This window comes from Sciurus vulgaris (genome assembly GCF_902686455.1).
Source record: "Sciurus vulgaris genome assembly, chromosome: 8".
Lineage (NCBI taxonomy): Eukaryota > Metazoa > Chordata > Mammalia > Rodentia > Sciuridae > Sciurus > Sciurus vulgaris.
The window spans coordinates 110,916,899-110,941,417 of NC_136468.1; the positions used below are offsets into that span (position 1 = coordinate 110,916,899).

A 24,519-nucleotide genomic window follows, 5' to 3' on the forward strand; every position below is an offset into this window, starting at 1 on the left:
GTGTGTGTGTGTGGTGTGTGTTGTGTGTGTGTAGAGAGAGGAGAGAGAGAGAGAGACGGAGAAGAGAAGAGAGGAGACAGAGACAGAGACCGAGAGAGAGAGAGAGAGAGAGAGAGAGAGAGAGGAGACTTATGGTTAGATGAAAGATTTCAGATGAGGCAGACTCAAGGTACAATACTGGGGGGAGAAATTCCAAATTAAATAAATAAAATATCAAGCACTAAAGAAGCAGCAAAGGGTTTTCCCTTTTAAAAGTACATGTAAAATTTCCTGTAATTTATTCATGATGTTTTGAATATTGATTTATAAGTTTACTTTTCTATGATTCATCAAGAGTGAGATTTCACATGTAGTCTCTTGGAAGATAAATGTATTTCTCCAAAGAAAAGTAGGCATCTTTTACTAAATGGTTTATGAGCACTTTATCAATACTGTGAATTAGAGTAGAAAAGACAATGAGAAACTGGTTGTGAGTTGTACTACTGGCAGGTATGAGGGCTGCCTGAAAAGATACCTCCACATTGGAAGAAACCTGATTGTTTCTATTACTTATATCAAATCCAGAAGGTTTCTCTGTAATTTGAGGCAACTAAGTCATTAGATGGAAGAAATAAGAAGGTCAGATATCTTTGCTGGCATAGTTTATGTTCAAATATGCTTAAGAAGCAAGAAAAGTAGTTATGTGGTTCAACATTCTATCTTTTTGGTTGAAGGGACCCCTCCAAAGCACGATTCAAAACATGCCTATAATCCTAGTGGCTCAGTAGGCTGAGGCAGGAGAATCACAAATTCAAAGCCAGCTTCGGCAATTTAGCAAGACCCTGTCTCAAAATTTAAAAAATAAAAAAAAGAAAAGCTGGGGATGTGTCTCAGTCGTTAAGTACCCCTAGGTTCAATCCCTGGTACCAAAAACAAAAATGAATACCTCTCCCAGCGCCCCCCATCTGATAAGACATTTAGCAATCATCACCAACTGCACACATTATGCTGCAGAAGAGAGCAAGACGTGACCATAAAATTTATTCTCCAAAATGGGATTCTTTCCAAAGTGATCTTTTTAAAAACACCAAATTGGAAAGTACACAGGGACAACAGCATTGTTGAGACTGTTTCTGACAAATAGAGAAGTGTGGGCTTCTCACATAGGGGAAGGATATGAACTGACATCAGGCAAGTACAAAGAAAACAAGGACTTTCCTAATTAGGGAGGAAATTCAAGCTCCAGGCTCAGGAAATAGCAGTATATTCATAGAGAGGCATATATCTACCCACATTAAATCATGTGACCCTCATAACAACTTTGTGATGTAGACAATAACATGATCCCCATTTCACAGCTAAGGTAACTGAGGCACAGGGAGTTGGTGGCTTGCCCAAGGGCATGCACCAGGAAGTGGTAGGGTCACACAGTCTGGCTCCAGAACAGAGATTCTCAAACTCCCTGGTAGCTTTTAAAGACAGAAACACTCAGGATACACTTGGATCCAACTACATCAGAAACTCTGGGGAACAATCAGGCATTATTTATTTTCTTCCTTTTTAAAATGATGGTAGCAACCAATGTGTAACATAAAAATTTCCCATTTTAACTATTCGAAAGCACAGGATTCTGTGGCATTAAGTCCATTTCCACTATTGCCCTGCCGTCACCACTACCTTGTTCCAGAACTTCTTCATCATCCCCTAAAAAAACCCTGTAATCATTAAGCTGCCATTTCTCATCCCCTTCCTCCCCTGCTCATGACAACCACCGATTTGCTTTCTGACTCTATGGATTTGCTTATTTTAGATACATTAAATGAATGAAATCAAACAACGTGTGGTCTTTGGCAACTGGCTTCTTTTACGTAGCATGTTTTCAGGATTCACCCATATTGTACCATCTCAGTACTTCACTCATTATGTCTGAATAATCCTCTCATGTATCATATTTTTTATTCATGTACTAATGGGCACTTGGGTTATTTTCACCTTCTATTGCTATGAACATTGGTGTACGTGTTTTTGCTTGAACACTTCTGTGTATATAACTAGTAGTAGAATTGGGGGTCATATGGAGGAACTGCCAAAATATTTTTCACAGCATTAACACCATTTTACATTCCCATCCATAATGTACAGTTTCTCTGTATCCTCACATTTATTTTTTATTTAAAAAAAAGTCAATGACATCTTTAGCAGGTATGAAGCGCTATCTCACAGTGGTTTTGATGTGCATTCCCTGGTTATTCATAAGATTGAGCATCTAAGGAACTGAGCAAACACTTCACAGAAGAAGGTATACAAATGATCAACTGATATATGAAAAAAATATTCAACATCTTTAGTAATAACAGAAATGCAAATCAAAACTACCTTAAGATTTCATCTCATCCCAATTAGAATGACTTTTATCAAGAATATGAGCAACAATAGGTGTTAGCAAGGATGTGGGGAAAAAAGTACACTCATACATTGTCAGCGGGATTGCAAATTGGTGCAGCCACTCTGGAAAGCAGTTTGGAGATTCCTTAGAAAACTTGGAATGGACCCACCATTTGACCCAGCTATCCCACTCCTTGGCCTATACCCAAAGGACTTAAATTAAGCATACTACAGTGATGCAGCCACATCAATGTTTAAAGCAGTTCAATTCACAATAGCTAGATTATGGAACCAACTGAGATGCCCTTCAACAGATGAATGGATAAAGAAACTGTGATATATACACACAATGAAATATTACTCAGTCATTAAGAAGAATAAAATTATGCCATCTGCAGGTAAATGGATGGAGTTAGAGAATATCACGCTAAGTGAAATAAACCCATTCCAAAAAACCAAAGGCCAAATGTTTTCTCAGATAAGTGGATGATGATACATAATGGGGGGAGGGGGTAAGGGAAGAATGGAGGAACGCTGGAGTGTGTAGAGGGAAATGAGGGATGGGGAGAGGGCAGGGGGAAGGAAAGATAATGGAATGAGACAAACATCATTACCCTATGTACATATATGATGACACAAACGGCGTGACCCTACTTCATGTCCAACCAGAGAAATAAAAAGTTGTACCCCATTTGTTACAATGGATCAGAAAAAAAAGAAAGAAAAAAGGAAAAAAACAAAGAAAAAAATTGAGCATCTTTTCATGTGCATGAGGCATTCACTTTTGAAAGTCAAGGTTGAGAACCACTGCTCAAACTTCACCCCAAACCAATCACACCACATTGCCCAGACTGAAGATGGCTGGCTCATTTTTCATTCTCTCTCTTGGGATAGTGCCTTAGCACATAAACAACCAGCACTGTCCTCTACCCCCATGATTTCACCTGCATACGTTTCACCTACAAAATACCAACTAATACTCAGGATATTCAATTCCAACTTTCTCTCTTCCCCTCAGAAAAGTATTTATTTATCAGAAAGTGAATGATATAACTTATCCAGGAAAAATTGTGAAGAAATTTCATGTGCTTTAAGTAAATCATTCACGAACTTGGATAGTTGAATTAACAGATTAGCGCTAACCTCACCCCTGACTTCACCTTGGGGATTTCTCATCACCTTGATTAGGAATGGTTGCAAAGCACACACCACTGATCCATAGCAGGGGCCATTGGGCATAAAGATCTCAAGGTCATTCACATAGTTTACCTCTAAAGCACTTTTCTTTAAAACAGTTTTCTTTAGGTCCCCCTGCTAATCTCTCTTGTTCCCGGACTGATCTTGAGGGCTCAGATTCTGTGTTCTTCTGACATGTACCCCAACATTTTCCCATTAAGAAATATAAAGAGGGAACCCAGGAAGGTGACAGCAGTGGAGCTTCAAGTGTCGGAGCACAGGAGGTGGCAAGAGCCCAGAGCTCCAGGGAAGCACAGCAAATTAGAAAAAAGGCTCTGGTAGCAAATGGATGAAATTGGAGAATATCATGCTAAGTGAGATAAGCCAATCTCAAAAAAACTAAAGGACGAATGATCTCGCCGATAAGCGGATGAGGACATATAATGGGGGGTGGGAGGGGTCAGCGTTAGGGTTAGGGTTAGGTTTAGGGTGAGGGATAAGGAGGGTGGTAAGAATGGAGGAAGGAAGGACTGTATAGAGGGAAAAGAGGGGTGGGGGGAAGGGAAAAGAGGGGTGGGGGGGAAGGGAAAAAATAACAGAATGAATCAAACAACATTGCCCTATGTAAATTTATGATTTTTAATTAAAAAAAAAAAAGAAAATATGATGGGAAAAAAAAAAGAAAAAAGAAAAAAGGCCCTGGTAAAAAAAAAGGACAGATGTCCTCCGCAGGACAATGCTGGGGGGAGACCAAGGCAGATAAATGGAACTCCATTTAGTCTTTCCAGTGCTGTGTGAACAAGGTAAGAGCAGATAGGAGGAAAAGTTGAACAGTCACAGGAAAACCAAACACTCACATAAATTATCAAATATAATTGCTATACTCCATCAGGAATTGGCAAGCAGATATATCTGTTGATATGCTGTAATTTAAGAAGAGGAGCCAAGTTCCCATCTTTCTTGCATGGGTAATGGGGAAGCACAGGGAGCCTAGTCAGGACACCAGCAGGATGAGTACCTTCCAAGCCTGGAGTCCTACAGAGCACTGACGGCAGAAGGTACTGCACAACTAAATAGACTTGAGCAGTTGCAGGCCACAGGGGCCATCTTAATGGGCAGGCTTCCCTTTGTATAGACCAGACCTTCGCTAGGGGACAAGAAATAGCAACTTCTCTGTCAACGACCCACAGCCATCACTCAAGCCCTGCTTAGTCTTGGCTCACAATAAGGTCTCCTTAGGTACACTATGGGTCACTGTAGAATACTTGGGTGCATGGGGAGGCAACAGAAGGAAAAGTCTCTTCTTTTGCCTTGTTATGTCTTCCTCTTAGAACTGAAGCTGAACTTTTGACTCCCTCAGAATCAGATTCTAATTTGGAGTATAAGGGGAAACTCCACTAGCTTTTAAGCAGAAGTATAGATGCTTTGCAATGCCTCCCACCTGCCAAGTCAGGGGAAGCCCCTGAGCTGCCCACTGGAGTCCCATCTTCCTCCAACCTCTCTCTACACGGCTGGTTCCAATGCCTCCACCCAGGCTCTGCCCACATATCTGAGATTTTGTTTTGGTCTCTCTTCAGTCTGACCAACATAAATGCCCTCTGGCTTGCCACAATTCATCCTCAAATTTCCTAGTCTTCCTGGTCTGCAAATCCTGCCAACTGGACATGGTTATCCCTCTTTCACCATACCTCTGATTTTTCTGGCTTCACCTGTCCAAGATCCATTTGTTCAAATAACCCTTCAGAAACTAAGACCAGCTGTTCAAATCCACCCCATGAAGCATCAGTGATTCCTGTTGATCTGTATTAAACAATGTCTCCAACCCTCTATTCATTTACTATGTTTGTGTTTGTGTGTGTGTGTGTGTGTGCGCGCGAATATGTATACATGCTAACACATAACTTGCCTCTTCCACAAAAGAATCTCTTAATACTTGATTCCATAATTCAAATTTTAATACAAAATCCTCAGCTACATGTTTTAGTATTATTTATTGTTCCAAGTCCCTGAGAAAAACCTCACATTCACATAAACACCGTGCCTGAGGAGTGTTTATCTTCCCTTAAGCAGCTCCTAGGGAAGGACCACATTGTTCTACCTCTTAGCCTGATTTTTCTCTATTTTCTATGAGACAATGTAAAACAAAACTGCCTGCCACTTCTCAAGAATAAAGTCATGTCTTGACTATTGCCAGAGAGGCTGCATATTCCAGCATTCTGAATACCACAGAGGTGGGTCATTTCTCCTGAAAGGACAGAAACAGGAGCTATGCAGGTGGCTTCCCGACCTGTGGTCACACACAGGTTTGTCTGGATCCCAGCCTTCTCTCAAATCATACTCTTTCAAGTGCCATGTGTTGGTGTACCTGTCATCACAGCACAAGCAAAACACCTTTCCCACGTTGGCTATAGAGTGATTTTTTAAACTGGCTGGTACACTTGTTGAAATGAGCAAATAAACTGATATTTCATGTAACTTCTAAAGTGTTTGTTGTATAAGCTATTTCTAAGACTTGAGTCACTAGCCACTATGTTATTTCCCTCTTTTTCTCAGAATGTTTAGGATATGAATACGCTTACTTTAGTACTTCTCCATTTTCTTTACTTCCATTACAAACCCTAGTAGGGTGGTGTTTTCTTGGGAGAGGCTTTTATGCATGTGTGTGCATGTACACACACATACACACAAATTCATGCAAATACAGAACACAAAGTCTTATGGCTCCACAGAAAAGTCTTATGGGTCTTACAGAAACCACAGGCACTGAAGCAAGAAAAGAGGGAGGAGGGGATCCCAGTCCTGCTAACCAGCAGAATGACAGGCATGCACCTTGGTCTAGGTCACCAGATAAGTGGCTTGTGTACCTGAGAAATGCCCTCAAGAGAAGTTGCTAAGTGACATAACCCAGCCTTCTGGTCAACCGTGAACAGCTGAAATGCTTAGTATCTACTGCTCTCGCTCAGCAGGCCTATAACCTAGGCATCTTTCTACATTTCTGATAAAGAATGTGGTGGAATATAGCCCTTAGAAAAGAAAGGGAAATAACAAGACATGTCTGTTTTGTTTATCCCATACCCATCTCCATCTTCATTCAGTATTCCAGGAAATACCCCTGAAATCCAGGGGTGCCACAGATTATTACAAGTATTTAAAAATAATCACATTATTCTTCTTGTACTTTGTCCTCCACACAAATGTTAATATGTGTAATAAAGTTTTGCTGCAGAAACAACAGGAGTTAGGTGATTCTCCAACCCTCCAGAGAAAACAGAAACTCTAACTGGCTTTCTTTCAACATGTATGATGAGAAAAGGGTGACAAAATCAGCTGGTCACTCTGAGAAGATGATTATGGTTGGCTTCATGGTCCAGATGGAGACCATCTATGGCTACTCAGGGTTAGAGAGAGATAATAAGCTCAGCAACTCTGAGAGTGAAGCTTCCATTTCTGGCCAAGGGATAATGGCGTTTTGAGGAGAGTGCTCTAATTTTCCCAGCACATGATTATAGGGTTTTAAAGTTGAGATGTTGGTTTCTGGCATGAGCCCATGTGTAAGTTTGTCTCAGATGCTCAGTGATTCTTTTTTGTAGGGAAGAGCCCATTCCTCAGGGAAGAGAGTCACCTGTTCCCCAGCCAGAATCAACATTTGCAAATTCTCCCCAGGTTGATCCAACCACTAATCACCTCAGGCAACAGAGAATGAGTATAGTAAAAATCCTGTGTTTACATTAAGCACACAAAAGTAATGCAGATCTCTCAGATGCTGATCTCTCAGGCAACTATAATCATCAGTTGTTTTCCATGAAATACCACAAGATCTGGTCTCACCTCAGCAGCTGGACACATACAAACTTTCCCTAAAGCACTCACTGATTGATGTTGAAGTCCTCTGGCACTGCATTACAGAAAGCCAAAAATCTATATAAATTTTGTAAGTCAACTGCTGTCCCACCTAGTTCTGTGTCACCCACAAACTGTGGCCCAGAAGTATGTTGAGTTCCTGAGTCCTGGAAAGCACATGGACATTTCTCCTCCTGAGGAGGAGAACAGACCCAGAGGAAGTCTGTCACCTATTGGTATGAGTCCTACCTTTCTAAGGGTCTCCACAAGTAACTGATGTGGCTAAAAAAGTAGAAAAAGGTAGGGAAATAAACACTCTGATTTAAAAAAAAATGGCTTAAACCTTGTTAGCAGATCAGCATATGTCCTTCATGATATTGTGAGAGTCACAAAAACATAGAAAGGAAGCATAGACATTTAGAGTAAAATAGAGCTGACCTGCACCCAAGTCCAGCAAGTCCGGTAATTTCTCACTCAAGAAGCTATCAAGCTCTAAGACAAATGGAAAAAATAATAATAATAATCATACCATCAAAATTAAAGGGGAGATATCTCAATTTCCTTGACTGGGACAGGACTCTGAATCATTTCTTCAAAAGAAGAAAGGGATGTGTGGGCCTGGCTTAGGCAGGGTGAAAAGACTCACACTGGCAGCTAGTGGACATGCCAGGTCATCCCACCACCTGCTCACCAATGGCTGGTACCTTCCATGGCCTGCCACCAATGATCTGATGTGGCTTAATAGCCACCTCTGACTCATGTATCATGTGTTCTCAGGACAAAATAAATTCTTATTCAGAAAGTCATAATTTTTAATGTCTATACTCTGCAACTATTCCATAAAGATTAACACAATATTAGAGGAAACTACTGATCTAACACTGTAAGGTTGAAAAGCAACACCCTGGAAGGCTGCCTAGGCACAAGACCAATAAACAGACATGGCAAGTGCTCCTGAGATAGCTGTTAATTTTTCTGATTTAAGTGAGAATTTAAGAAGAAGGGCCCGTTTTAACTAGAAGTGAAACAAAAATCAATTATTCTGTAAAAACTGGAAAGTCCTTGTATCTGGAGCTTGTTCAACAAGTACCCTGACTTCTACCTCTCAGATAACCAAGGTGTTTAGGTATTTGAGTAGGTGCCATGGTTGACTTTGTCCCACCCCCACCCCCACTGGTCTTAGGAACCATCCTGGCTGCCCCATCACTTCTGTTTGCAGGCTTGACTGCATTTTTATGGAAACATTCTCACCCAGCATCTCTTACTAGCACATTTGCCACATTAGAAATGCTAAAAAACCAATCAATAAGCTGCCAATTAATATTTTCAACGATTCTCAAGTATTCTTTTGTTTTCGTTAAATCCATTGTTTCGAGCTTTCTCATAGGACTCTGTGACTTCCTATAGCCCTTCTTTCTGTTGCTAAGGAAGAGTCGGCTAAGGTCAAAAATAATTGCGAGATTAAAAGCAATTTCATATAAAGTAAATTGACAGTACTAACAGACTGGAAATAGTGTCTTTTTTCCTCCTTGACATATGATTTGTGTGGTAGATTCAGTGCCCCTTTAAGAGGCACTGAGGTTAAGGATGGTTCTGAGGATGTTTCTGTTTCTTGTGCCTGGGAATAACTAGAATAAAGTAAAAAATAAGAAGGGATCATCCAGGTTCTAAGCCTAAAGCAAATGAAAACATGATTTTTCCCTATATTTACCTGAATAAACAATAATTCATTACTGAGATGCTACCTACAAATATCTGTTCCTTAAATAACACGGCTGAAGATGTTTTGGCTGCTGCTTTTTTCTGCTAACAGCATGCTCCATTACCTAAAACCTCATAGACAAGCTTATATTCTCCTACAGAGCAAGTAAGACTGCTATTAGCCACTTCACTCAAACTGTTTCTTCAGATCCTCTTCTTTCTTGTCTCAGGAAAATGAGGTGAAGAACAGTACAGGCAGACATGGCAAGGAGGCTGCAGGGTCTTTTGCCCATGTAAGGGTAACATCAGTTCCACTCGCTGTACATCCAGTGTATATTGTCCCTTTCTTTGATTCCAGTATTAGTGTCGTCACATGGTAGATAGTCAAATACCATAATCACCCAGGCTCCCTTGCAGCTCTCTGTAGCCATATTCTCTCCAATAAAACATGGATAGACAAAATACACGTGTAACTTCTAAACTGGTCAACGCAAACTTCATAGGACATGGACATGGCCTTCTGTGGTCAATTCCAAATGGCAGAGACAGATGACCATAGTCATTTTGAAACCCTATTTGTTGCAAAAAGGTTAGTGCCTCCATTCCTGGTGACTGCTGAGTAGTACGAAAGGAATCCAGAGCCTCTGAACCAAGCCTCTGAATTTTGGGAATTTACTTGTTAGAAGCGTATCCTCCCTTTATTAATAAGATGGCCACAATAAAGGCATTTAAGTGTCACACATGTTAGCCTGGTGGGGAAGAAAGACTGAGGAGACTGGTGAGGAAGAAAGACTGTAGCAGGGCTACAGTTCTAAGTTGAACTCCTAAGTACAAAGTCTTAAAGGTGATTGCTGGATCTGACAAGAACAGGTACAGATCAATGCACATGACCCACACTAGAAGAGACCACCCAGGTAGCCATTGTGGAGAGAGCCAAGATACAAAGGGGCTCTGGCTTCAAGAACCTCAGATAAAACATGCCACACACTGTCATTACTCATAGCTCCAGTAGAAGAGGCAGTATTCAAAAGGAAATGTGGTAAAACTCGGGGATGATTGTGTTTAAAGAAAACAATCAATATCATAACTCAATAAAGGCATTAAAATGAAGTTTCTCCCTCCTCTGCCTCTGCCATAAACTCTCTATGGGGAGTCGAATATTCTTCTCCTCTTGAGAGTCAGCATTCTCACGGTAAAGCAGGGCTGGGGCCATGGGTGGCATCAGGGTCTGGCTTCACTGGACAGGTGCTAGAACATCCAAAGCCCAACCTACATGTGCAGAGCATAGCTCATGGGGAGCAATGGTATTGACATTTGCCCCCAAATACCCAATGGAACTGAGTATACTACTCCGCCCTTTCCATCACTCAAAATCTCTGCATTTAAGAGTTAAGAGTGTTGGGCAACTGGGATAGATGCTCCAGTAATAATCAAGATTTTCTATTTTTCCTGTGTTTATCCTAACTTTGCTTAAACTCCTGGGAACTGTCTGTTTTAACATAGGATAAAAATATTAACAAAGTGAACCAGAAATCAATTCTCATTGACTGTATCCTGAACAGGACATGCCTGCATTTAATTTCTATTCATGAGCTCCCTACTCTTGTTTCCAGGCACTGCACTAGTTGATAGAATCAGGAATAATACTAATAATAATCATTGCAGACCTTAAAGTCATTTCCTTTGTTTGTGACCATTAACTCCAATGTTCCAACAAAGCCAGGCTGCAAGTGGTTAAGATCAGGAAATAATCCCAGAAAGAAACAGCACAGGTGGTTTCTGGCACAGCCAAATCATTGGAAATAACTGGAAAGACATTAGAAGTCACTCTTTGCCAGTGTCACACAATACACAATATTTAGAAAACAGAGTATCTCATTTAGTACTAACAAATACGGCACAGTTCATATGTACCCTAGGCTTCCTTTTCTTCAGATTTTTACTTCCCTTCCTCACTATAAATTAAGGAAAACTCAGAAGCCAGATGCCCAGCCAGAGGGTAGCATGTTAAATAGAGTGTCATCCAAGTCAGTGAACATTTGACTTGATGGAACCTAAACAGAAGGACACTATCTGCTTAGTGACATTTAAGTCATACTAAGTTGTTTAAAATTGGCCTCAAGTGTCTGTTCTAGGTCCCATTATACAGATTTCTGTGGAGGAGAGCCTGCGTCATCAGTCACGAAAATGCCAACATTCTCACCTGCCAATCTCCACACAACCGATGGGATTCTCCTTACACCAAGAAAGACCAGGAAAATTCAAATGCAAAAGAAAGTCAAAATTTTTTCTATAAACCATTATACTTCCAAAATAATAAACTTAACAACCATGGGCTTTAAAACTTGACTTGGAGACAAACGCACACACGTATTTTGCTGAAAATCATCTAGATCACATAAGACAAAAATATGTTAGTGTAAAAGAAAATAAACACCAAAGACAATACACTTAAGAATTGTTACTAGATATGTTTTTTAGCCCAACCAAAATACTAGGACTAAAACAAAATATACATGCATGTAATATATATAAATATTATTTTCAAGTCAAGAATACAAAATAATTTCCTTTCTTACCCTTTTATTTTTCTTGTTTCCTTCTTCTTCTTCTTTTTTTTATCTCCCCAAAATGTCCAGGCAGTAGTTATTGTCCATGTTTACCAAACTATCTCAGATGAAGCTCAGAGCAATACTTCTGAAAAGTCCTTTCCTGAAAGCTCATCCTTGTATTACCTCCAAAAGGAGATATGAGGTTCCTGGGAGTCACCCGGCAGGAAACATCACCCAGAAGTATTCAGCTTTATGGGAGGCCATGCTTCAAAGGAGTTAGGCTTACCATGTAATTATAGACCCACAATATATCATCCAGAGGAGCAAACACTCTCAGCCAAGAACATAAGGGGATCATTCTGATTATGACATGAAAAAATTTCTGACACTTCTCACTCTAGAGATAGGATCAGAAACTGAGAAGTAGTAAGCAATTTGTTCTGTCTACCTCTAGATACACATATTTACAAGATAGAGTCATAAGAAGTTGCCCTGCACACACATGTATGCCATACACAAGATTAAGTGCATTAAGGTGCACTTTCAAACCACAAAATAGGACTGCTGAAGAACTGGAACTTTTGCTCTTTAACCCTTTTCCTATCTCTTCCCTTTAAATTATTTTTCACCTAAAAGAGAAGCACAGATGCCTCTTAAGTTGGAGACACCTGTAAGAGGCAAGCCAGTCCATCTGAATCCTAGCATAGACTTAATCTTCTGTCCAGAACTTCCTCTTCATTTTTCACAAGAGAGCTGCACTCTCCTCTGGCTCTGCTGTGCCCCAGTTCCCCATGCCTTGGTTCTTAGCAGCACCAGCTTGTCTGCCCCAGAGCCCTGAGTCAGAGCTTTAATGAGGCTCATTGATGTTGTGCATGTTGCATTTGAGCAAAACCGGGTGAGGGAATCCCTGGAACATCTTTCCTGAGGGCAGGAGCTGGGCTTAGCCCTTTCCGTGCCTCAAGTCCTCTCGCCCACAGAACCGCCTACAGGACAAGATTAGTCAGAGTGCCAGGGAGAGGGAGGGCCAGGGAAGAGATGTGCCTAGCTATCATAAAGGAGGCACGCTATTCTTCTCTTTTTGTACTTTTTATGTCTTTTGCTTTCTTTTCCTTATTATTTCCTTCCTTACTTCTTTCCCCCTCCCTCCCTCTTTCCCTTATCTATTTTTGCCCTCAACATTCATTTTTATTCCATCAGTCAAGATTCAGACTTTAGGAAATAAATTATCATTTCAGGAAACCTATTTATCATATATCATGCTGACCATAGTTAACAACAATGTATTGTAACATTATTGCTAGGATAGTAGATTTTTAAATGTTCTGACCACCAAAAAAAAAAAAGTGTGTGAGGGAAGGGTTATGTTAATTAGGTGGATTTAGCTCTTCCACAATGTATACCTTTAACAAGACACCATGTTGTACACAACAAATAGATATAATTTTTGTCAATTAAAATAAAGAAATGTATCACATGTTAAATCATACAAAATATTGTGCATTACACAAGGACATAAACCCTTTCACTATATTTATTAAGATGTAATACCCTAAAAAGGGTCTTTACAAACAGGTAGCTTAGCCTATGCCTACAATCCCAGTCACGTGAAGGCTGAAGCAGAAGGATCACAAGTTCAAGGTCAGCCTAGACAACTCAACCAGACTCTGTCTCAAAAGGGCTTGGGACGTAGCTGAGTGGTAGAGCATTTGCTGGACAGCATCTCTCCAGCTGCAAAGGGGATAGAGCAGGATCACAAGCCACAAATGCTCTAACACTAGAGGACCCTATGTTTAATTCCCAGTGTAGACCCTCCCCCATGAAAACAGTCCAACAACAATAACAAAACCATATGGCTGTTACCCCTGAGGAAGCAGGAAGGAGAGAATGGGATTAAGTTGGGCTTACAGAGGCAGTATCAGCTGTTATCTGATGTATTTCTCAGAAATTATCATAAAGATATGATGCAAATATTAACCTTTATAACTAAAATGTGACCATTTCTTTTTTATTTTACCCTTTACTATGAATTGAAACTATGTGTAACTATACAAAAGTCACACAAAGAAGAAACCGTCAGGTGCACCAGGTGTTTGAAGAGTGGAGTCCCCAGGGCAGAGGTAGGGCATTAGACACCAGTCACTCCCCTCACACATGCACTGCCCACAGACTGTAACCTCTGCTCAGCTGCAAGACAAAAGAATGTATGTCAACATGGGACACATTAAGATGGAAAAAGTATGACTTAACTTGGAAAAAAAGAGCAAAGACCATGCTGGCCCAAATAACGCCCAAAGGAGCAGCAGAGAATAATGGTATGCATCTCCGAGTAGGAAGCATCCCAGAAGCATAACCCCTTTGAGCCTGAGCTCTGAGCTCATGCACAATTATGGAGAACTCGTGAGGCAAGGCCAGTTCCAATACCATAGAAAGTATGGACTGTAGGCTCAAGGATAGTCCTTGATTTCTGCCTGCCCCTGCCTTTAAGCCCAAGGAGAAAAAAGAAAACTGCCTTTGTCAGTGGCAAAGACACTTTCAGGAAGAATAAACTTATTCTAGATGAAACACATTGTTATTTATCTGTTACCACAGAGACACAGGAAGAATGTCTGGCACAAGCTGGTCTCATGCACATGGCACTAGATATTCTCAGCCCTGTAAAGGAAGAAGGTAGCAAGAGGCCCAGTCATGGGGCAGATGTTGTGAAATAGATGAAGAAGGACATATCCTGGGGAAAGTCACGGTGCAGGAGGCCCCATCTCAAAATGGCTTTCCTTAACAATTTGGACCGAGACAAAAGCAAAACAAGTGTAGGAGAATGGAGGAGGCCACAGGGGGAAAAGATGAGGTCTGGGAGTTGAGGAGAATACAGGAAGACCTGCCTTCCTGTAGCCAGCCAGGTTGGTAATGGCTCTGAGCTCTGGAGGACACAGCTGGGTTCACCTCTGGATAGCCTCTCTCTGACTGCAAAGGGGATGGAGCAGGACCACAAGCCATAAGAGCAGGGAGGAGGCTGAGGAGGCTGTGTAGACTGTGCTAGGAGGCAAAGCTGTCCAGAGGGCTGGGCAATGTGCCAGCAACAGGGCTGTGCCATGTGATGAGATTCAAGAAGTTTCCTAAAGGCAGTGGATATAACTCGATGGATCACAGCTGGTCTGGGAGACAAAAGAAGCAGCAAAAAGTCCCCAAAGTTTTTGTCTAAGCATGGGAGATGGCAGAGCTATCATTTCCCAGTTGGGAAAGGATGCCCAGGAATTCAGAGCTGTAATTCTCACCTTTTCCTAGTATCTGAGGCAATTTAAAACAATCTACAGGTGGGTAAGTAAGATTCTAGTTTTATACTCACCCATCAAAGAGCAGGAAGAAGTCCATAAAGGAAATAAGGGCAACAGAAAAAACAGAGGATCATTTTTTTAAGAGAACATAGGGGAGATTGATGTTTGAAGAGGACACTGTCTACCTCCAACATCCCTACCAACATTACATTCAATCAAGAGATTAAAAATATACATGTTTTTGCTTCACCCTGAGAGCTAGCAGGCATTGCCAGTAAGGATCAGGCTCTAGTTACATTTTATAGTGACATATTATAGACTGAGCACCTGCTGTAGTTTGGATCTGGAATATGCCATATAGGCCCATATGTTAAAGACTTGATCCTCAGCTTGGTGTCATTGGGAGATTGTGGGACCTTTAGGAGGTGAGGACTAGTGGACCAAAGCTAGCTCACTGGGGGCATGCCCTTGATGGGAATATTGGCACCCTGAACCTGTCCACTTTCTCTTTGCTTCCTGGCTGCCATGAGGTAATAAGCAGCTTCCTTCTGTCATGTGTTCCTTCTTTAATAGACAACCTCATCACAATCCCCCAAACTAGGGGTAAGCCCACCAAGGTCTGAAATCTCCAAAACTGTAAGCCCAAATAAACTTTCCCCCTTTTTTTTTTCCTGTTGATTATCTCAGGTATTTTGTTACAGTAACAGAAGGTGACTAACACAGCATCTCTGATCAGAAAATATGAAATCTAAAATCCACAACTTCTTTGGACTCTGACATGATGTTCAAAATGTTTCAAATTTTGGAACATTTCAGATGCTGGATTTTTGGACTAGGGATTTTCAACATGTAAAGTCTATGAAAATAGTCCGTAGTCTGAAAAACTCCAAATTCTAAAATGCTTCTAGCCCTAAGCATCTTGAATAAGGGACATTAACCACTGTAAAATCTGAGTGCTTTGGAAAAAAGTTACTGAAGCCTTAAACTCAAAATCCTTCTCTGATGGTTTCCAGATTTGCCTAAGAGACCATATGATATAAATATTTTAGGCATGCTATTTTCAATGGTCAAACAGGTATGCAAAGAACCTTGGCATAATTTTCCTGCATTGCATACTGAGGTCAACTTTCTTCTCATTCTTTGGTAGGGATTTTATATGCAACCTGGATTAGATATGGAAACTTGAGCTACCATCTTATGGTACTGATATTTATTGCTGATGGCACAGTTCGTGTCAAATGAATTATGTTAAAGGCCATAAAAATGTCATACAATTTGATTCACTAACACCTTCGCAGTCTTTTTCATAAACAGAACCTCCCAAATTGAAAAAAAAAAAAAAAAAAAAAAAAGATTTTTGGGACAAAGGTGGCCTTTATATTACTTATACTTAAGAAGTCACAAGTGACAGATAGAGATAGAACATTTACTGAGTGCTCACAATGAGCTCCAACTGGTGTTTGATGTTCATTTGGTATCACTGAGTCCTCCTAAGGGCTATGGCAGTGAGGGCTCTGAACTCACTGTATAAATGTCTAAAGATGAAGTTCTGTGAAATCACACAGATGTGTGAGTGCTTAAGTCAGAATTCAAATTCAAGTAAACAATAAAAAAAAACCACGTTTTTCTTTCCTATACCTGTGTTGCTGTGTTGTTTGTTTGATTGTAGTGCTGGGCATGAAACCCAAAGTCTCTATAGAAGTACTCTACCACTAAGCTACATCCCCAGCTTCCCTTTTATGGAAGATCATTCAGCCTTAATTATTGAAGAGATGGAGCAGACTGCAAATGACCTGATGCTAAATGAAGAAAAGCACAACTGTATGTACACCACAGTCAGTGTGATATGAAAGTCCAGATGTACACATTGAGAAAGGCTGAAAATGACAAGAAATGGTGTTAACAGCAGGCATTCAATAGGATTTCCTCACTTCACTCGTAAAACTTTTCATGTTATTTATTTAATAATCTTGAATATAAATCACTTTCTAAAAGTACAAACTATAGTTTTAAAGTAACTCTACAAAATTCATTTCTAACAAAAATGAATTCTATCCCACAAGCATGTAGCTCAACCCTGGGGACATATCCTCTGGTTTTCAATTTGTGAACATTCCAAACACGAAGTGAATGCCAGCTTCACCAGCCCGGAGCTTCCAGACGGGCTATGCTATGGAAACACTGACACCCTGTGGCAGAGCCCGCTCCGTACATGCAGGAGATCAGAGACTAACGGAAGAGATGAGGCTGTCCAGCATGCAAGGGACTCGGCGCAGTTAAAATGATGGAATTTCATTTACGATGTATTTTTAAATAACTTTTTATGAAACTGACCCTTTACCAGTGGGCTTCCTTGTTAATTCCTGGGCTCCTGAATGCTTTTGCCCAACACTGCAAGAGCCCCCCTCAGAGTCCCGGCTCCTCAGGGGGGTGGAGAAACACTCCAACCTGGACTCCAGAAACTTTATTAGGGCTTTTAATATGGAAATCACTACTACAGGAGAACCTCCTTCCATGGCAGGGAAGCAAACACTGAGACAACAGATTACTACTTCAGCACTGCATGAGAAAGGCCAGGGGACAAAACGCCTTCAGTGTGTTTTTATTTTTAATTGAAGCCGTAATTTTTTTTTTGTAATTTTTTTAATCATTCATCAAAAGACTATGAATTTATGGTAGCAAGTAAGGCAATGGTATTTGATACAGCTCACATTAACAAATTTTAGATTGATCGCATTTAAAGAATGGGCCCATAAAAGGTCAGTTACTTCCAGTAGTTAATTCTAGAAAAAAGCCAGTTAAGACGTGCTCAACAATGTCTATTAATAACAGATACGCTGATGTACATTTCCCTTCATGGGTATATAAAGGAGAACTTCCTAGGAAATGTAAAATTCCAGGAAAACGATTTGAAGTTATTTGAAAGGTGATGTATTTACTGTGATACAAGCATCCTTTGATTAAGAAAATGTAGGTTTATCTTGGAACAGACTAAACCTCACTTTCCAGGAAATTAACTTTTCCAGGGAAAACTGGATTGCTTTGACCATCCACAGTGGGGCACATTTTTTAAAATGCAAATTTACTCTGTGGTTAAACTTTTTCAAGAAAAAAAAAACAATAAACAATAATATCAGCAAACTTTTAATAAACTCAGTTAATTCGACTCACCATTTCAGAATGTTTCCTATTGATGTTACTTGAGCTATATAATTGTTAATCCTCAAAATGAACCTGCAGTGTGGAAACTATTTTGCAGATGGAGGAAAATGAAGATAGACAGGCTCCCCTGCTGGGCTGGAATTCCCAAAGCTCAGTTTTCACACCCTAACTACTTTTGCCTGCATTCAGCCTCCCCCAGGTGCTGTCTCTTTGCTCCTTAAAGTGACTTAAGGGCTGAAACAAAGTTACCATGTTTGCCTAAGAGAGCCCAACAGCAGGGGGAGCCCCAGAGCAGCAAATATTCCTCATTGTAACTTTTTACAAGAAAAAGCACACCCCTTTGGTCCCATGGGACCACAGGAGGAGGAAATTTATAAGCAGAGGGAACTGGTTACCTTTTATCACTGGATCTACATACTAGGAATTAGTCTCATAGTGCACAGAGCAGTGGGGTGGGGAGAAGAGCTACCTCTGAATCCAGTAAAAGGGAGGACTTTGAAAGTTACTAAAGGTTCCTGTTGACCATGCCTACTAATGTCTTCCCATCCTATCATCTGATTCCATTAAGGATGTACTAGCATCAAAACCTGCATACCAGAAATCAATGGGAAATTTACAAAAACAATAGTGGAGTGCTTTTAAGAACTGTTATAGCTGAGCCTGGTGGAACACTCCTGTAATCCATTACTTGGGAGGCTGAAGCAGGAAGATGGCAAGTTTGAGGCCAGCCTCAGCAGTGAGACTGTCTTAACATTAAAAATAAAAAAGCCTGGGGATGTAGCTCGGAGGGGGCATACCCCTCGGGTTCAATTTTCAGTACCACACACACAGAGTAAAAGAAAAGAAAAATTTAAATAGAAAGAAAGGTTATATCACCAACATGCTTGATAGATCATAGTAAACATACATCAATGAATTAGATTAACCCATCAGCCTCTCGAAGTGGTATTTTTCTGTGTCTATATAAGGAAGATTAAATGAGATCATATAACAAATGCCTAATGTTGGCAGGACTGGTGTGGCAGTTAAGGTCAGAGCAGCCATCATGATTTTATTATGTACAGTACTTTCCTGGGCTTGAAATCATTAAATGCTTAGGTCCAAGTCAATGAATAATCTGCCATATTGAGGCTTCATTTATGAACTTAGATTTACAGTAAGTCAGCCTTACTATTTCTAAGTTAAAAAAAAAAAAAAAAAAAAGAATCCCAGAGAACACTCCACATCAGTGTATAATGATCTCTTGCCTCCCCTTTCATACGTCACAGTAGTTCAACCATGTGACTATACCATAGTTCAACCCAGAATCCCCTACTGATGGGCATGTGGGCTTTATAATACTATAATATTGCTGTTATAATACTATAATAAATAACCTGTGCATGAATCATTTTAGATTTTGGACAGTGAGTTTTTCTGAGAGAGTTCTCAGAGTAGAACTTCTGAGCCAATGAGTAAATGCATGTATAATTTGGCTAGTTATTGCCAAATTCCCCACAGTAAATGTTATAGCATTTTACATTATGCTCAGCAACATATATAAGGATAGCTTACATAGCTTAGTCAACAGAGGTTACTGATAAACCTTTGCCAGTCTAATAGGAGATACATGGAAGTTTGTTGAAGGGGTAATTAACATTTCTCATTATGTATAAATCTAAACTTTTTTTCCCATTTATATATGACTCTTATTTATTTTATTTTTTTTTCCTCTGAATCTTCTGTTAATACCTATTTAGGTTAGGCTGTCATGATCTTCTCTTCTAAAAGCTCCTCTCACTCTTGGCATTTGAATTTTTACTTTGTGTATACTATTCCTTCTTTCTCTTTCTCATTCAAGAAGATTTTTTTTGCTTCTTTTCCCTGAAGTCTAATTTATGAATGTTTTTGCTAATCTGGGTTTTGGGTCCTATTAGGAAAATATTTCCCATTCTCAGTTTAGAGATGAATTAAGTTTTCCGCTTAGTAATATGCATGGTTTCAATTTGTACATTTAAATTTCTGATCCATTTGATTTTTTTCTTAGCATATTCTGTGAAAACACACACAGTTTTATCTTTTTCTTTATGGCTATTCATTGATCCCAACTCTGTTTATTTATAAGTTTATTTCCCTCCATGCAGATTGATTGCTTTGTATACCTTATTTCTGTATGAAATTGGCATTCGATTTTCCTATTCTATGGTTTTACTGCACTATCCTCCCCACTTTAATTAAGAAAGGCTTTAAAATCTATTTGAAAAGCTAGAAAGGCTTTTCCATTCCTCATGCTTTTCAGAGTTTTCCTGGCTAATTCTGCTTGTTTATTGTTCCAGTAAATGTTATAATCAACTTACTTAGCTCTAAAACAAAACCTACGTGATATAATGATGTTGAATCATCTTAGCTAAAATTGCAGCATGTGTTTCCATTTTGTGCAGTTCTATCATTCTATGTATTTGCATAATTTTATACTTTTCTTCAAGTTTTGGATATTTACTATAAAGTTTTTCCTTAGGTCCTATCTTTCTATCCATGCATCCATCTATGTATGTCATGAATGTACTCTTCTGTTTTGAGTGACAAAAAACAAACAAACAAAAACTCACACAAATTAGCACTGCTCACCATAAAATTTATGACATTCATTTCTGTAGAAAAAGTTACAATACTTGGTTACATTATAATACCCAAAAGGTACAGGATGCCAAATCCTTCAATGAAATTAAATAGATTCCCTACTCAAACACAAGTAGTTTGTAGAGTATATGAAATATTTAAAACATTTTCCAACAGTTTGTAGATGAAATTGAGGATGATGAATGAGTCAAAGAGCATATCAAGTCAACCTTAAATAATTTAATTCTGTTTTATAGCAAAGAAAACAGCACTGCTGGTGTGATTAGTTCAGGAAAAGTATTGCTTAAGATTACACCTGAAAAAGCCAGGCTTGGTGGTACACACCTGTAATTCTAGTGAGTGGGAAAGCTGAGGCAGGAAGATCCAAAGTTTGAAACCAGCCTCAACTACTCAAGACTCTGTCTGAAATTTTAAGATAAAAAGGGCTGGGGATGTAGCTCAGTGGTCAAGGTCCCTGGGTTCAATCCCCAGTAGGTTAAAAAAAAGGAGGAGGAGGAGGAGAAAAAAGAAAGAAAAGAAAGGAAGAGATTTTGCTTAACAATCTCTACAGGCTTTCATTCAGGATGATTTGGGTTCCTATGGGAAAGGTCATGAACATGACCTTGAACATGAACATGTCTATGTCATGAACATGTCTATGTGCAACCGCTCAATGCCTGGGTCCTGGAGAGGCCTTCATCTCCAGTATACACATTAAATCCTTCTTAAGACTGGAAACATGCTTATTCACCAACAAGTTCTGATTGCAATAAAAGGTGAGATCTGATCTTCACGGTACTAAAATGAGGCCAGTAAAAGGCAGGAAATGGCATTAAATCCAGAGCATTGAATTCATGTTTTAAAGAGATGTGCAAGGAAATTATATCAACAGAGTTACTCTTGGATCAAAGTAAGATCACTATCATACGTACATTTTATTTACCTAAATTTAAAAACATAATTAGACTTTTGGGAACTAAAGTAAATTTGACTTTTTTTTTTTTTTTTGGCCCAATAAAATGGGCTTAATTTCCCAATTAGTTTATGTGACAGACATTTTCCATAAACTGAATGAGTTTAATCTGATTAGCCCAAGATGTTGTCAAATACAAATCTAAGCTCTTGTCAAAAACTGATTTCCAGTTTAAAATAACAACAACAACAACAAAAAAATCCTTAAAACAATTGTATTTGTGAAAGATAGTAAAAGCTAACAAAAATTACAATTTCCTGAAACCTAACTGATGATATATAGGGCTTAGAGAGTACCTATGAGCAAAAGAACAGTGAGTACAATGATCATCAGATAAGTCTTGATATGGAATTTTTTTCGTATACCTCCCAGAAGTCAATAATTTCAAATATTGGCTACTGACAAATTTTGAAGATCAACTTTTCATAGCGAGAACATTAAAAATAACTTTTATCATAGATCATGGTGATTTTGGTGTGTTACATGGAAAGACTTCAAAGAACTGAAATGTACTGCTATAGCAAAACTTTTCCATCTTTATATACTACTTACATAAAATTTTCCTGGAGCTTACACCAATAAAACTGAAAGGAGGAACAGAATTGATATTGAACCTTTCCAGTTTTATTGTGATATCCTGTTCGCCAATAAATGTAATAAATAATTGTCATTTTATTAAGAAACATCTCTTCAAGAAAAAGCTACACTTCATGTTTAACAATTAAATATTAACAATCATAACATATTTATGTTTTGATTTACTTTGCAAATGTTATAAGAAGTCAATCCAGAAAAATATTTTATAGATTTATGATCACATGGAATGACAAAATCTAATTTAGATAAGATTTTTTGTTTGTTTGTTATTTCCACAATCCCAGAGCACAGGGGAATCGAACCCAGGCCTCCAGCATGAGAGGCAAGCACTCTATGATATGGGCTATATGGCCTGCACTTAGATAAGATTTTTTATATCATGTTTTATTTCAATTCCTTATAGAAGACTTTTGAGTATAAAATATATATAGAATGGAATAAAATTTGCCATGGTGGCTGGTGTGGAAATGTGAACAAAAAAGATAATGCAAAATTTCCTTCTGATATGGAAGGATTTTAATGATTTTAATGGGTAAATATCTGACTTTTATTAGATATGTTTAAAATGCCGAATATATATAAAATACCATGAATAACAGTCTTTCAAGTATTTAAAATTATGAGGAAGTTTTTTACATGCCACATTTGAAATATAAGGGCATAGCCACTTTCAAAATATTCTTTGAAGAAAACAGGACTGTGTGGTTTTCTACACCATCAGGCTACTTCTGACAATGCATGAGAATAATTCACAAAGTACAAATGCAATTAAACTAATGAAGGATTCTCTTGATCATGCTGATAAGGAAAAGAGAAGAGAAACTAAAATACTCCACCATTTTCCAAAAATAGCATGGGCAACTAAGAAAGAAGCCATGTTTTGCTTTGCTAATCTATCAGACCACAAATGTCAGACAAATGAAACTAGTCTGTAAACTGCATTGTCTGGAAGGCAGCGCAAAGCAAGGAGAAAGAAGTCCCACTGGGTTAGCAGAGGCACCTGCGGGCTGTTAGTACTCACGTTCATGCCCCTTCCCGAAGCCAACTTTGAGGTGTCCTCATCGCTGTCAGGGCCCAACTGCCCAAGCTGCTCAGCCTGGAACACAGATAAGCATCCTATCATCAACTCCAGGTGGAAGTAAATTCAACAAAAAACAAAGTCCTCCATAGCAATCACTGAGGTCCAAAAGGCCAGGGAGGCCCCAATTCCAGGCTGCAGAGTCTGCATGTGTGGTTGTAATCCATGTCCCTTCCTTCAGCTTATAAACTTGAAATCTGTTTTAAAACAACTCCTAACCAAAGGGCTCCCTGATCTGAAAAAAAATCTCAATTTTTAAAGCCAAACTCATCAAAACGTGTTTTCTTTCTTTTTTCCCAGAGCATCTCTAGCTTTGAAAATATGCAATTTTCCAACAGTAGTGGGTTTAAACTGATGGAATTATCTGACCAAAGCAATTAATTAACTACATTTTGAGAATTCCAAAGCTTTTTTTTTTTTTTTTTTTAGTTGTAGACAGACACAATACCTTTATTTTATTTATTTATTTTTATGTGGTGTCGATGATCAAACCCAGTGCCTTTTATGTGCCAGGCAGACACACTACCACTGAGCCACGACCCCAGCCCAGGATTTCAAAGTTTTAGTGTCTGCATAGCTAACAGGGAAGACACAAATAATTCATGAAATATATCATGTTATCTACAAAAGGAAGATGATAATCCACCACTGGCCATATAATTGTCTGGGATATATATATATACCCCAGCTCTTTGAACTCTTATTTTGCTAAAACGAAGTATTCTTACATCTTTGACTTGCTTTGCTCCTAGTTCATCTCTCAGAACAAAATGCAGAGTAAGTACTTGAGAGCTGAGTGTGAGGAATGATGGGGAGGGATTTACTGTGAAGTGGATTGTGAAGGCCAAAGAGAACACTGAACACAGAACAGGGCAAAACATCTCAACAATTTTAGGAATACCAACAAAATTCATGGAGTGATGGAAAATGTAAACACAAAATTCTGATTCTGTAATTTCAAGTAATTCTGCAGAAAAGGAAAAGAGGTCAGGAGGGGAGAGAGAACAGAAGGGAGCAGAAGAAAGAGAGGAGGAGGGAGGGAGAGGAGAGGAGCAGGGAGGGAAAAAGAGAGGGAAGGGAGAGAAATGCTCAAGGCTCAGAGATCTTACGTAGAAAGATACACATGAATACAAATTTACAAAGGACACAGAAAAAGAGGATGAAGCACATATTATGGATGGTAAACATAAGAGAATAATAAAACTA

At 39.2% G+C, this 24,519-nt stretch overlaps 1 protein-coding gene across 12 annotated transcripts in view; it reads right to left on the reverse strand.

The window, feature by feature from the left end:
• Positions 1 to 24,519, reverse strand: part of COBL (cordon-bleu WH2 repeat protein) — a 264,580-nt gene that overhangs the window by 135,209 nt on the left and 104,852 nt on the right. For 8 of the 12 annotated variants that reach the window (XM_079150327.1, XM_079150317.1, XM_079150325.1 and 5 more), the window contains one exon: positions 23,257 to 23,331. The exons of the other annotated variants lie outside the window; for them this stretch is intronic. In XM_079150327.1, the coding sequence (XP_079006453.1) occupies positions 23,257 to 23,331 (75 nt within the window). The remainder of the gene's footprint in view (positions 1 to 23,256; positions 23,332 to 24,519) is intronic. 12 annotated transcript variants of the gene reach the window in all.